Source organism: Channa argus, chromosome 17 (assembly GCF_033026475.1).
Source record: "Channa argus isolate prfri chromosome 17, Channa argus male v1.0, whole genome shotgun sequence".
NCBI lineage: Eukaryota > Metazoa > Chordata > Actinopteri > Anabantiformes > Channidae > Channa > Channa argus.
In genome coordinates this window covers 22,558,049-22,570,905 of record NC_090213.1, presented here as the reverse complement: position 1 = coordinate 22,570,905, position 12,857 = coordinate 22,558,049, and the positions used below count along the sequence as shown (strand labels likewise).

The following is a 12,857-nucleotide window of genomic DNA, read 5'->3' as shown; positions in this document are numbered from 1 at the left end:
TCTGTGGTGACGCCTGAAAGGGATCTGCTAGTACTTTTTTAAGATGACCAAAAACAACACAGTGAGAGGGATGTGGGATACAGGTGATATATTTCTATGGAAACAAGGGAAGAATAAATCTAAAACAGAGGCTAGGCTGAATAACAGTGAAAGTTAAAAAAAACACAAACTAAGCTCAAAACCAGCAATCTTAACAAGAAACTAAGATACCAAATCTGAACATAACATAACAGAGAACCAGGGCTAATGAAACTAAAAATCTCTTCAAAAACACGGAGGACAAGCGCAGACTAGGGCTAGAATTAAATACAAAATGCTACCAAGTGAGATCTGGTTAAAGACAAAAACAGGGCTACACAGAAAAACAAAAACATAATCAAACCTCAGACCAAAGCAAATATGTTATAAGTTGTTATGTTATAAGTTAAAAAACCCAAGCAGTCCAGCAGAAGTAATCAGGCCTTAGCTGCCAAATCAAGTATGAAATGTGGAAGTTGCTGCAGACAGCTGGCAGACATACTATACCCACTTACTTTGAATGAAACATTTATATAGTATCTTCTTTTACTTTCGGCTGTTCCCCTTCAGGGGTCACCACAGCGAATCATGTGCCTCCATCTAACCCTGTTCTCTGCATCCTCTTCACTCACACCAACTAACTTCATGTCCTCCCTCACTACATCCATAAATCTCCTCTTTGGTCTTCCTCTTTGACCTCCTACCTGGCAGCTCCAACCTCAGCATCCTTCTACCGATATATTCACAATGTCTTCTCTGAACATGTCCAAACCACCTCAATCTGGCCTCTCTGACTTTATCTCCAAAACATCTAACATGAGCTGTCCCTCTGATGTACTCATTCCTGATCCTGTCCATCCTCGTCACTCCCAAAGAGAACCTCAACATCTTAAACTCTGCAACCTCTAACTCTGCCACTACTCTTTCCCACAACTTCATTGTGTGGCTCATCAGCTTTATTCCTCTGTAGATGCCACAGCTCTGCACATCTCCCTTGTTCTTAAAAATTGGCAACAGTACACTTCTCCTCCAGTCCTTGGGCATCCTCTCACTCTCCAAGATCTTGTTAAACAAACTAGTCAGAAACTCTACTGCCACCTCTCCTAGACACTTCCATACCTCCATAGGTATGTCATCAGGACCAACTGCCTTTCCAGTCTTCATCCTCTTCAATGTCCTCCTCACTTCACTCTTACTAATCTTTGCTACTTCCTGCTCCACACCAGTCACCTCTTCTTTTCTTCGTTCTTCGTTAGTGTTCAACCTAGCGTACAAGTCTTCAAATGCTCTTTGTTTGGCCTTTGCCACCTGTACCTTGTGGCGCAGGAAGGTAGAGCAAGGTTCAAGTTGTTCTACCATGGGTCAGATAGGAAGAGAAATGGAGTAGGAGTTATCCTGAAAGAGGAGTTGGTGAGGAATGTTCACCAATCCACCAATCTCACAGTTGCTGGTTCAATCACCGGCTCCTCGATTCTATCCTAGCTGTCATTAGGTGAGAGGCAAGGTACACAGGGACAGGTCTCTACTCTATCTCAGGGACAACACAGAGAGACATACACAGATAGACAACCATTCCCAATCATATTCACACCTACAGGAATGTCTTTTGACTGTGGGTAAACCCACACAAGCAGAGGGATAACATGCAAACTACACAAAGAAAAGCTGCAGCTGGCCGGGGATGCGAACCTGCAACCTTCTAGCTGTGAGACAGCAGCACTAACTACTCCTGCCAAAATCTACACAATATATACTGTTTGTACTGTGTGTAAAACTAGAAAACCTAAAACTAGTTAAATGAAGTGGAATTCTGCTACTAGTGTTGATAATTACATGTGCACATTGAGCAAACAAGTTGATCCATGCTGGAGAAAAATAAAAGTTTGTTGCAATATTACTGCCATTTTGTATCTTTACTCATCCATCCTCACTGTGTCAATGCTCTTTATTCAGTTAATTTGTCCATTCATCCTTGGGTATACAAAGAAAAATGCCTTGTCCTTACCTCTACTTCTATATTCTAATATACTTAAAATATATTTTCCAATTTTTGTGATTGTGTAACTATACCTACCCTTTCTGCTGCATATTTCCTGCATAATTGTGATCTGATGAACACTTTCACCTTCCTGACAGTGCTCATATTGCCTGTTAGGTGTTTTTCTATAATAAATTGAGTATTATTAGGTTACTATTAAGTTGAATTCTTATTTATTATTTATCACCACCTCATTTCAATGTCTGTCTCTGCTAATTGCCACTCTGCTGTCGTATATGTTAAGGTATGTAAATGTCTTCCTTTAGTTCTACTGCCACAGACTCAATGAGTTGAAATTGTTCTTTAACAGATTTGATACTGCAGCCCCTACCTCTGAAGATTCCCGTGACACCTGTCCCCCTTCTTCCTGCAGACACCAGCAGACTCAATAAAATGATCAGAAAGGACAGCAACACTCTGGCATAGAGCATCTGCGACAAAAGCAGATCTGGTGAATAAATAAAGTATTCCTGATTCTGACAATTCTGACAGCTTTCCTCCACAAACTGTCTAAATTGACAGCAGCATTGTAACTTCTACAAACCTGTGAATGTTACTTGGTTTTATTTTGAAGGGTATGAGGGGAAGTCTCAACTTTTATTTTGTGAGATTTTGAGATCCGCTGAACTAGAAACGTCGACAGTATTTGTAGTCTGCTCTGACCAGACGCTTGTGTGAACTGCCACTGCGGAACTCGTCACAACGGTGGGAGGTCGTTCTTTGTGTTTATCTGAAAAGTTGAGTATAAATCCATAATGTTATAAACTAGTTGTTTTTATGATTTCTGACTGATGATTCCTTTGTGAACATGAGCAGCTCTACGCGTCGACTTTTGCGAAGACAGTGTTTTTGTTAATTTAATTGTAACGTTTGCCTCCTCGAGAGAAGAAAACAACCTCCCGGCGTGCTGTTCAAAGTAAAGGATGTAGTCAGTTAGGAAGTTTTGGTACATTAGTTAGTATGTTTACTTTGTAAGGTTAAAGGATTTAAATATTGTCAAAGTGAGTTTATCTGTTACATAAGTTATTATGTTGTGTCCATTAACGGTGAAGTTAAACCAGCAGTGCTGTAGTTAGCTTCTTGTTCGTGTGGACAGTTGTGTCGCATTTATCGTTAGCCACAAACATTTGGGATCGAGTTGGGCGAGGCTGAGGCTAATTTAAAGTAAGTTAAATTGGCAACTAATAGCCACTCTTACATCGCACTGAAAGTGGAGAAATCATACAATAAAACTGTTAACGTATTTTGTTAACATTGCATGTTTCAGTAGGCCCACGTCCCCTCTCTAACAAATCAACACCGAAGCATGGGAGTGTAAAAAAAAAGAAAAAAAAAAGCAAGTGGTGTGGTTGATTAAGGAATTCTGAAATGTCTGTCCTTAATTATAATATGGAAAAAAATACATTTTTATCAACAGTTTATGAACTTAAATGTTTTCCACTGCTTTGAAGTAGCCCATATTTCTCACTATCTGGTTTACATGATTTCTTTCTGCAAGTTTGGAGTTTCTTTCACAGCGATTTAAAAAAAAAAAAATTGGGGGTCTGACAGTTTGGGTTTTGGCTTTCTTAACTGACTGCAGTATGCATCTGTTGGTCCAATGTTACTGGATGGTACCAGGCCTATATTAATTCACTTCACACACAATATTTTGCCAGTGTTGTTTCAGTGATTTGAATCTATGCATTCGCAAAGTTAAGACAATAACAATAAACATTCATGGTAACTTTTCTGAGCCAGAGAGCCCCAATCGAAGAACAGTGTAGATAAGGGGTTCCCTTTATCTAGCTTCTCTTTGATCAATGCTATTTTTTGTTTTTTATTTTTAATGTATATTTCTTTTTGATCAAACGGCTATTACCCACTGGAAACACTATAGATGTTTTGTTAGTTTTGAATAGTAGAAGCAACTGTGGTGCAGGAAGGTAGAGCGGTTGTCCACCAATCTCACAGTTGTTGGTTTAATCCCCACCTCCTCCAGTCACATGTCGAAGTGTCCTTTAGCAAGACACTGAACCCCAACTTATTTGCTACCGGTGAGTGTTGGCCCCCATCGGTGTGTGTGTGATTGTGAGTGTGAATGGGTGAATAAGAAGCAGTGTAAAGCGCTTTTCTACCTATTGGCACTAAAAGCCAATAGGTATATAAGTGGTGTGGTTGTCACATCCCATTTAGTTTGGGATATGAAATGCATGTGGGCCAGATGGAGATTTGAAGGAATTGTGATAAGTCAATTGAGAGATATTGTCACCACTGATGGTGGTACTACAAAGATCACCTATAGGGATAGTGATATAATTTGCTGCCCCAATGTGTCTGTGTTTCTCAAACAGCATGAGTTTACGAGAACTCAGTGAGAATGTGAAACTAGCCCGCGAATACGCCCTGCTAGGAAACTACAGCTCAGCCAGCGTTCTCTATCATGGATTGCTGGAACAAATCAAGAAGTATGTGTACACAATGCGGGACAGCAGTTTTCAGCAGAGATGGCAGCAGGTGAATGCGGCTTTAGTGACTAATATGATCACATCATTTTGGATATATGGCTTTTTTTATGTTTGTCTGTGTTTGTTTCAAGCTGTGGCAAGAAATAAACGAAGAAAATCGACAAGTTCAGGATATTATGTTGACTCTTGAGAACTTTCAGCTGGATGCGACACCTGCTAAACCTGCTAAGTTTGATGATTGTGAAATAAGGCCTCTGCATGTTGAACCGAGGTATTGTAGTTTTATAATTTTAACTTCTCATTCATTGCTATGTTGTTTTTTTTTTCCCGTTTTGTTGTGACTATACCAGTTTATACTTTCTCAATTATGTAGATCTAGTTCACTATTAAGCTTTACAGTTCCTAGATTTGTGATCAAGGGTACTATTTGTCTGTAGTCGTATGATAAAGAGCCTAGTTGTTCCTGCTCTGCTTTCTAGGAAAGTGGTTTTGTAACCGTACAATTGCTCTTTGTTAGTTTTTTGTTTTCCCTTCACATATAAATCTTACTGCATTAAGAATAACCTTTAGGAAAGACATTAATTTGAAGCCTACATCCTGAGAAGTTGTTTATTTGAGGTGTTTTATTAATATTCAAATGAACTTACAGTATGTATGTATATATTAGACTTTTTGAAGTAATTGCATCAGTTATTAGTGATCTGGAATGAAGAAAACCGAAGCTTATCATGAGTAAACTCATTGTTTTGCTGGAGTGACAGGTTTAAAAGTTTATGCTCATTGTTAATGACTCATTCTTGCTACTTTTCTTTTTAGACATTCTCCCTGTCCAGCCAGACGCCCTACTAACCCTTATAAAGACAGCAAGCCTCCCAACAACCGCCTGAGTGCAGCCATCAGGGCCCAGCAGAGGCAATCACCTCGTGGGGCCAACGGGGACAGAAGTAAACCACCCAAGGGGAAAGAGAAGAAGGAGGCTGGTGGCAAAACAAAGGATGATAAGGTGAACATGAACAATTTACCACCTTCTCTTTCAGTCTATTAAGTTACATACAGTGCATTCAGAAAATTTTAAAACCCCTTCACTCTTTTTAAATTTTGTTATGTTACAGCTTGATGCTACAGTTTTTTATATTCACAAAGTTATAACAGAGTTTTAGAAATGGCTGTAAATTTATCAAAAAAGTCAAAACTAGTCAAGGCAGATGGCTGCCTACCCTAAGCCTGGTTCTGCTGTAAGTATTTTCCATTAAAGGGAGTTTTTCCCTCTCCAGTCCCCCAGGTCTGTGGAGGGCTGCAGCAATGGCTGTCCAAGTGGAAATTGTGTCCCATCTCATAACAGGATCCCTGGAGCTTAGTTAGAGTGACCATTGGGTTTTTGGTCACCTTCTTTACTAAGGCCTTTCTCCCCCGATTGCCCAGTTAGGCTGGGTGACCAGTGCTTGGAGGAGTCGTGGTCATGCCCATGCCAAACTTTTTACTTTTGACAATAATGCAATACTGTGGATGTGTTTTGAAACCTTCCCCAGATCTGTGCCTAACAATAATCCTGTATCTAAGCTTTGCAGTCAGTTCCTTCAACTTCATGGCATTTATTCTGGAACAGTATGCTTTGACAGCTATGAGGCCTTCTATAGAGAGGTGTATGCCTTTCCAAATCATGTCCAATCAGTTTCATTTACCACAGGTGGACTCCATTCAAGGTATAGAAACATCTCAGCAGCAATCATGAGAAATGGGAAATGATTATTCAGTATCCACATACTGCTTGTTTACACTACAGTCAGTCGTGCTTATCATGTCTTTCCAGTTCTTTGTCTGGGACAGACCACAGGCATTACATTCAGAGAGGATGTGTTTGCTCTGTATTTCAGAACAAAGCAGAAGTCCAAGAGAAAGAAGTGAAAAAATTTGACGGGAGTGGATGTGACAAAGACCTGGTTGAAGCTCTGGAGAGAGATATTATATCTCAGAATCCAAATGTTAAATGGTATGTTATTACTTTTGTATATTGGGCTAGACCCGCCCAAAGCTGTCCCTTTTCTGGACACGGAGATTAAATTATATTTCGTATTAGTTTGTGTTATAGGAAATATCCAATTCACAACACAATATTCTGTCATGTTAACTACCTACCTATTGGGATGGTGCTTTACACTAAAATGCCTACTAGATAATAGAATCTATTTTTGTAAAAGCCTTAGAGCCAGAAGTAGCCTGTCACAAATGTAACATTTGTTTAAAATTTTTTAAATCAAGAGTTAAACAGCAAGGGCTCCTAATGTAATTAGGGAAGCAGGCTAAGCAGCTTATAATCTTTACTGGACAAGATGACAGCAACTAAGTTTTGTTTTTCGAGTTATCGCTTCTGATTCAAGGGTCTAAAAGCAGAAGATGTCCTCTTAGTATTTAGAGTGTAAGGCATGATCAGACATGATTGCCAGTATTACAGTCCGTCTAACCTGTTTGTGTAGGGACGACATTGCAGACTTGGAAGATGCAAAAAAACTCCTGAAAGAAGCGGTCGTTTTGCCAATGTGGATGCCAGCATTTTTCAAAGGCATAAGACGACCATGGAAGGTCCTGATTTAAGATTTTAACATTTTTGACAAACATTTTTTTTAACATGTTCTTACTCTCAGATATATTGTCATTACATGGAAGTATTTTCTGACTTCAGGGAGTGCTTATGGTGGGACCTCCAGGCACAGGAAAAACACTTTTGGCAAAAGCAGTTGCTACTGAATGCAGAACCACATTCTTCAATGTTTCCTCATCTACTCTTACCTCCAAGTACAGAGGGGAATCTGAGAAGCTAGTTCGTCTTCTTTTTGAAATGGTAAGCTCATAGCTCAGATCCCTTGTTGTTTTTGGGATTTATGTGTTCATGCTACCATTTAGTGTCCTGCTTGTTAAAGGATAACTTTAGTCATTTTCCAAATGAATGGTATTTCCACCACTAGCCATACCGACAATAAAGCAAACAATAATTTCTCTCTAGTCATGTTTAGCATCTGCCCTTCTGAAACCTGAGTTAGTTCATTTGCCTGTGCTTAAGACCTCTGTTGTTTCTCAATAGTAATAAAAAAAACACATCACTCTACTCAGTGAGATGTTTCTTCATTCCAAAATGCTTGTTGGAAAATGTTTAACAAATAATGCTCCACAATCCCTTTAACTTTGCACAGTGGTCCGTGTGCTCAATTTAGGCCCTTAAAAGAAATATTTTTTTTAAGAATGTCTCAACCAAACATTTGGAAACCTATTTATGCATAAATTGAGAAAATTCTGAATAATAAAGTTTAAAGAGCTACTGTTTGTCAAATTGTTTATATATTTTATTTATTTTGCATTTTTTTTCTTTCAGTGGCCAGTGTACATCTAGAAAATAAAATTTAGAAAAGAATTGAAGAATGGCTACATATTAAGTATAATAGTTACAGTTCATTTTTAAATATTAATTTGCCCTGATGTTTTTTCACTTTACTTCTATGGCAAGATTCAATACAACTGATTGTTCTGTGATTGTAATAGCAGCACAGCTTTGACAGAAAGTTTTGCTCAATATTAACATTTCTCAAGTATATAAATTAAGCTCATTACAAAATAGTACTGATGTCAACAGTGAATCAAGTGATTTACTGACAATAGACTGCAATTTTAGCAGAAAAGCCCAAAGATGAACCTACCTGCTAAGCAGGTTTGGGTGGAATAGGAAGAATCTAGATGGTATTATTCAGTGTATATCGAAAAATATACCTTTTGAAAATGTTCTGTACGTTTTTCATTGGACCACCTTACAATAACTTGACAATTTAAGTTTATCTGGGAGTGATTGTGTTTTTCTTCTTGAAGGCACGTTTTTATGCTCCCACAACAATCTTCATTGATGAAATTGACTCCATGTGCAGCCGCAGAGGAACTTCAGAGGAGCATGAAGCCAGTAGGAGAGTCAAGGCAGAGCTACTGGTGCAGATGGATGGTATATTGTCATTAAGAAAATCTTATAGAATGTCCAACACAGTCATGTTTTATTTTCTTTGTTGTTGAAGTCCAATAGTAGAGAAACATGTGAAAACACATCTGAAATTTCTTGAATCTGTTCTCTGCTGCCTTCTGCATGTGTGTAAAACTAATGTTTTTGTTGCTGCTATGTAGGTGTTGGTGGAGCATCAGAAAATGATGACCCATCAAAGATGGTCATGGTCCTGGCTGCCACCAACTTCCCATGGGACATTGATGAAGCTCTGAGGAGAAGGCTGGAAAAGAGGATCTACATCCCTCTGCCCTCAAGTATGGTCATGTCTTTACTGAATGGCAGTGTGACCTCCATACATACTGCTGTTGCTGCAAAGTGTAATATCATTATTCATCATGTAGAGAATGTGTTCATAAGGAAGAATTACTGTTAATTTAGTCTCTCTAAGAATTTGTGATGTTACAATGGCAACAGTTAAATCAAGTAATCTGGAATTCTGCCCTATATTTCATTTTACAAAACTGTATAAACATTCAAATATGCACCACAATTTTGTTTTCTTAGTAAAGTTGATGGAAAATTAGACAGTTAAGGGTGCAATAATTACAAATACATCCAAAATCCCAGAGGGACTTTAAAAACTGCATAATCTAGGCTCATAGTGGATTAATGCATTAGGGAGGCTTTGGGCTCTCTAATGACCTTCGCATTCCTTACATTTTTCAACCTATCGCATTTGAGTATGTTTTTTGTTGAGCTCAGGTAAATAACCTGCCTGATGTTGGACCATCTGGTTTGTTGGATTTTAGTTTTTGTTAATTTCACTAAGCACAGATTCATTTAGAAATATGCAACATGGGAACACAGTATCAACATAATAATATAACAAGTGTTTAGTAGATTTTTTAAATCAAATTATAACCCCCCCCCACCCCCCGCTTTAAAAAGGGTGGTGTAACCCTTTCAAAGCAGTTTCATTGCACCAGTATGCCATATCGCCTGGTGTGCTGGCATCAAGGTAGTTTCAGAGGCAGGATCATTCACCTCACTGTGTGATATAGAAAGATATACAAGTAAAGTTGATTAATGTTACAGACATAATGGTGCGCTACAGGAGAAATGTAGAGACCCACAGATGAATCCTACAAACTTCAAGTGGTTGGTTTTTGGTGACCTATCCCAAGCAGTTGTGTGGTATGATGCCTAACTAACCCTTTGTGTTACTCTATCTATAACCAGTTACCCCTGCCTATTCCTGAGCTGCACATTATAGTGGCTTCAGAGTGTCTCCCTGTTTCTTCTCCATCTTTTTATCACATGCATGATGCTGCAGGAAACTGAATTTCTGACTATAATCATTTATTTAAGTCCAAAAAGTTGTTAATGTGCAGAATGAGCAAAACAACAGAGCACTTCATCCACTATTATTTTTGTGCTGGCAGCTCTGTAAAATGAACATTGGAACATGTTTATGATGGTGATTTTTACCTCACAGTAAATTAGGGAGATACCTTTTTAATAAAGGAATGCAGGAAGGTGGAGCGGTTGTTCACCAATCCTTTTGGTTCCTCCGGGCACATGTCAAAGTGTCCTTGAGCAAGACAATGAACCCCAAATTAGTTGCTTCCAGTGAGCATTGGACAGCTGCATAGTGTGTGTGTGTGTGGCAGTATAAAGCGCTTTGAGTGCCAATAGGTAGAAAAGCGCTATAGAGGTGCAGTCAAGGCAGATGGCTGTCCACCCTGAGCCTGGTTCTACTGGAGGTTTCTTCCGTTAAAGGGAGTTTTTCCTCTCCACTGTTGCCTATGGCTTGCTCCAGGGGGAATTGTTGGGTTCTCTCTATACATCTTTATATTCTTGACTTTATTCTGTAAAGTGCCCTGAGATGACTTTGTTGTGAATTGGCGCTATATAAATAAAGTTGAATTGAATTGAATAGACCATTTACAACTGACACATATAAAACAGGACATACTATATGATACAAGGTTAAGAAGTCCTGATAGATTCAGTTAAAGGATTTTTTTTTTTTTTAAGCTGGTCTTTATACAGTTGTGACAGTAATGACATGTAATGTTTCAAAAAAGTTGAACTATTATTTTAATGTTATGAGTTAGATATGTGTATCCCCAAGAAAGTCTGCATCTAATGGTCCAAAACATGATATTCCTGGGTATTCCACTCACTGCTGCTTTTAATGTTTGTAGCCCAGGGGCGGGTGGAGCTGCTCAGGATCAGCCTTAAGGAGCTGGAGCTGGCCAGCAATGTGGACTTGGACAAAATTGCTGAGCAGATGGAGGGTTACTCAGGAGCTGATATCACCAATGTGTGCAGGTCAGAATATACTTTAACAGTAGTTACTTTTTGCATGCAGTTCTGAGTTCTAGAACAACTCAACTGGCACACATCTGCCATGAGTTGGTTACTGCTGGAACAACAGTGTCTATGTCTAGAGTCAAGTGACTTATACATCATCATAGGATAAAAGGCTGTCGTGAAGTCTGAAGTCCAACAATATAGCTTCTCAATAATCAAGATTTAACTTTGAATTCTTCAGCATAAACTCAATCTATCAGGTAGTGGTTTTAATCTTTAAAATCTGTTTACAAAAAGAATTGGTGTAATTTAGAGCAAATCTAAATAATTTATTAAAAATAATAAGAATTGATGGTGGAATCTGAGAAGTTTGTGTTATTAAAGACTTTTTATTAAAATTTCTGTTTTGGTGATTCTGCAGGGATGCCTCTCTGATGGCCATGAGACGAAGAATTGAGGGCCTCACGCCAGATGAGATCCGCAACATATCGCGGGATGAGATGCACATGCCCACCACGATGGAAGACTTTGAGTCCGCCCTGAGGAAAGTGTCAAAATCTGTGTCTGCAGCCGACCTGGAGAAATATGAAAAGTGGATTGAAGAGTATGGATCTTGCTGAAAAACAGACCACGTCTAAATGCGTTACAACTTTGAGGCTGTGTAATCTGAGGAACATTGAGCAGTGTGTTTGAGGCTATGGCTGTGTATTTCTGAATGAGGTGATTATGGAAGGACATATTTATTATATTAGGTAAATAAACTGATCAGGCATAACATTATGACCACATATGCAATTGCCAAGAATGCCATGAATTCTTTTAAAGGGTTATAATTTGTCAGTTTTTAAGTTGATTTAAAATGAATAAGGGGGGGGGAAAACATTGGAACCACCTCTTCTCATAATGGAGGGCAGTACAATTCCACTACCCACTTTAACCTTAATAATAAACACATAGTAGAATTATCACCTTTCTGACAATTTCAACCTAAAAACTTTTCATTGTAGAGCCATTGTATTGGATTGCAATAAATTGCACAGGTGTTCATAATTTTATGCCTGATCAGGGTACATGCACTTAAAATTTTTTTTTAAAAAAAATCAATGAACTTGTGTATATAGTACATGATCACAGTGCAGAGAAACTGACAAAAGTAAGAACAGTGTTTCCTGCAGCTTTTTTAAGTGTCGTACAGTAGCATTTACCTTTGTACCTGACAATGACCAACTGCCAACCAATTGTTCTTATTTAGTTGTGTATTTTTAATGCACTTATTTAAGTTTTTTTTAAATTATGGAACCAAATGGTTCTTTCATGTTTCTTGCAGATGTGGCTTGTTATCAACATAGCACTAACAACATGTTTGTATTATTAAAGTTAACATTTATGGACATAATTTTATGGCTCAAGCTAAGACAGCTTGTTGCTCCCATCACACTAAAGTCGCAGCTTCGAACTATACCCTCGTGCATACATCACCAGTTTTTACTGTAGATGTTAAGGCAAGACTAATTTTGCTTGCTATCTTGTGCTTTCAAACATAACAAAATCACTAAACTTACAATTTACATCCTTTTGAATTAGATTCTCTGCAGTCCATCTGCATTTGGACTTTCAGGTCTAAAGACATACTGTACCAACACACTTTCTAACAGCAAAAATGTGTCCCATATTTTTGGCTTTGTACAAATATCGAGAAGATGTAATCCATTCTGTGTAGTAAGATTTAACATGATTCTCCACTTACATTTTAATCAAACCAATTTTACTATGCTCTCAATCTGTCAATGATGCAAATTGCAAGAATAGATATTGGTTTACACTGCTCTTACAAACTCACTCATTCATCAACAACTTTATTAATACCTCCATGGGCAATTTGTTAGGAGCAGCTTGTTATACAGAACAGCACAGAAAACAAATACAAAAAAAACAAGGAGCAATATAGATTGAATATTGAAGAAACAATACAGAAATCTGTAAAGCATTAAACAGCTGAATACAACAATTTTGAGTACATTGTGTATTCAGCATCTGTGAATTCTCAAATCTTAGATTG

At 38.2% G+C, this 12,857-nt stretch overlaps 1 protein-coding gene across 2 annotated transcripts; it reads left to right on the top strand.

The window, feature by feature from the left end:
- Positions 1–2,693: 2,693 nt before the first annotated feature.
- On the top strand, positions 2,694–11,881 carry katna1 (katanin p60 (ATPase containing) subunit A 1). 2 transcript variants are annotated; one of them, XM_067481924.1, is made up of 11 exons: positions 2,694–2,793; positions 4,390–4,552; positions 4,635–4,774; positions 5,320–5,506; positions 6,378–6,493; positions 6,978–7,083; positions 7,184–7,342; positions 8,359–8,485; positions 8,662–8,796; positions 10,690–10,816; positions 11,220–11,881. In XM_067481924.1, the coding sequence occupies exons 2-11, from the start codon at positions 4,391–4,393 to the stop codon at positions 11,416–11,418; spliced, it is 1,458 nt and encodes a 485-aa protein (XP_067338025.1). In that variant the 5' UTR covers positions 2,694–2,793; position 4,390; the 3' UTR covers positions 11,419–11,881. The 2 variants fall into 2 exon arrangements, with proteins under 2 accessions (XP_067338025.1, XP_067338026.1); XM_067481925.1 differs by lacking the exon at positions 2,694–2,793 and adding an exon at positions 2,814–3,220.
- Positions 11,882–12,857: the final 976 nt, after the last annotated feature.

What these genes read in the sequence shown, in the direction of transcription:
- katna1 (XM_067481924.1), top strand. Translation starts at nt 4,391, where the DNA reads ATGAGTTTACGAGAACTCAGTGAGAATGTGAAACTAGCCCGCGAATAC. An exon ending in TTCAGCAGAGATGGCAGCAG is followed by an intron (nt 4,553 to 4,634) that starts GTGAATGCGGCT and finishes GTTTGTTTCAAG; the next exon opens with CTGTGGCAAGAAATAAACGA. An exon ending in CCTCTGCATGTTGAACCGAG is followed by an intron (nt 4,775 to 5,319) that starts GTATTGTAGTTT and finishes TTTTCTTTTTAG; the next exon opens with ACATTCTCCCTGTCCAGCCA.